Source organism: Ranitomeya variabilis, chromosome 2 (assembly GCF_051348905.1).
Source record: "Ranitomeya variabilis isolate aRanVar5 chromosome 2, aRanVar5.hap1, whole genome shotgun sequence".
Taxonomy (NCBI): domain Eukaryota; kingdom Metazoa; phylum Chordata; class Amphibia; order Anura; family Dendrobatidae; genus Ranitomeya; species Ranitomeya variabilis.
The window spans coordinates 369,064,452-369,066,247 of record NC_135233.1 but is presented as its reverse complement, the minus strand read 5'-3'; the positions used below and the strand labels follow the sequence as shown (position 1 = coordinate 369,066,247).

At 37.7% G+C, this 1,796-nt stretch overlaps 1 protein-coding gene across 1 annotated transcript; it reads right to left on the bottom strand.

The window, feature by feature from the left end:
- Positions 1–469: 469 nt before the first annotated feature.
- On the bottom strand, positions 470–1,424 carry LOC143803778 (olfactory receptor 6Q1-like). Its single transcript, XM_077281545.1, has one exon. It carries the CDS (start codon positions 1,422–1,424, stop codon positions 483–485), a length of 942 nt encoding a protein of 313 aa, XP_077137660.1. The 3' UTR covers positions 470–482.
- Between the last annotated feature and the right edge of the window lie 372 nt (positions 1,425–1,796).

The following is a 1,796-nucleotide window of genomic DNA, read 5'->3' as shown; positions in this document are numbered from 1 at the left end:
AAAAATTGAGTTTGATTCAAATTTAGTGAAATTCACGGTTCCATGTGAATTTGAACACTTTGCTGTTTGATTCACAGTTCACAAGCCCCATCTCCAGTCTATTCACTATAAGCCAGAACTTCCAGATTTGATAAGACTTTGGGGCTCACTGTGTATTTTAAGGTCGTGATTTCTTGGCATGCTACGCAATCCTTACAACGCACAGTGACTGGGCTGCAAGTTCAGCCCTATAGTGATGAGGATGGAGACGCGGCACGTGACGCCAGAAAGAAGGCTGGACAGTGACCAGCAGGGCGGCTGGAGAGGTGATGTATTAGAGTTTTTGTGCTTTTTGCATCCTACATTTATTATGCTCTGGGTTTTTAATAAACCCAAGAGCATAATAAGGGCAATCAGATACAGTTTTGGGAAAATATTTGGCCAAGCCTGCAATGTTGAATCCCAAACAATCCACTCATCACCAGTGATGGTTATTGGCAATTTTAGAGGCCCAACTTAGACTCCTTTGGTTTCTCAAACATTTTTTGTAATGTCAGCCTTACATCCTTATTTCTAAGAGTATAAATGATGGGATTGATCATGGGAGTGACAACGGAATATAAAACAGATATCATCTTGTTTGTGGAAAAAGAAGAAGCTGATTTGACTCGGATATATGTAAAACTCATGCTTCCGTAGTAGATACAAACGACGGCCAAGTGAGATGTGCACGTGGAGAACGCCTTGTAGCGTCCTTTGGAAGAAGGCATCTTCAGAACTGTCCATGTTATGCAAAAGTATGAGATGAAGATGACTAGCATTGAACTTATAAGAACAAACGCAGACACAATTAGGTCTACAATTTCTTTCTGCTTAGTGTTCCCACAAGCCAATTTCAATAATGGAGAAGCATCACAAAAGTAATGGTCAATTTGATTTGGTCCACAGAAGTCCAGTTGTATCAGGAACAAGACTGGAAGGACTGGAGTAAAGAGTCCAGTTAACCAGGAGACAATAAGTAGACATGTAACATACTTATTTTGCATTATGATCGTGTACCTTAGAGGATTACAAATAGCTACATAACGGTCATAGGCCATAGCGGCCAGAAGATTACATTCAGAAGCCCCCAAAAATGTGAAAATAAAAAGCTGAGTTACACAACTGACATAGGATATCTCCTCATTTCCTGTCATGATGATGGCCAACAAATTGGGGAGCGTGGTACTGATATACCAAACTTCCAAGAGGGAAAGGTTTCCTAAGAAAATGTACATTGGTTTCCATAGTTTGGGGTCTTGCAAAACCAGTGCAAGAATTGCCAAATTTTCCAAGACTGTGAAGATGTAAACTAGAAGAAAAAAAGAAAAGTTGGTTTTCTGGCAATAAGAACAGCTTGAAAATCCAGTAAGGAGGAATGTGATCCCTTTGGTTCTGTTTAACATTATGCATAAAGCTTTAAATATGGATGTAGAATATGTTATCTTGAGGACTTCAGTTTATTGGAAATAACCATGTTTAGCATTGAAAAAATATACAAATGTATATGGAAAAAAAATTCAAAAATGTTGTTTTTCTAAAATTCTTGGATGCAGTATATTGATCATGAATCATCTGTTTGTTAAAAGAACAGAGTTAGCAAAGGAAGGTAATGACTTAAAGGATCTTTACAGGCAAAACTAAGAACTTAGATGAATTTGAAAGAGTGGAGCATGACACAGCTATTTAAAATAACACTAAATCGATAATCTGTGTTTAATGGTTCAATTCTTAAAGGGGTTCTTCGAGAATCTAAATATATGACCTCCATCACATAA

Bases quoted from the DNA above. Each gene is read 5' to 3' on its own strand.
- LOC143803778 (XM_077281545.1), bottom strand. From the start codon at position 1,424: ATGTTAAACAGAACCAAAGGGATCACATTCCTCCTTACTGGATTTTCA.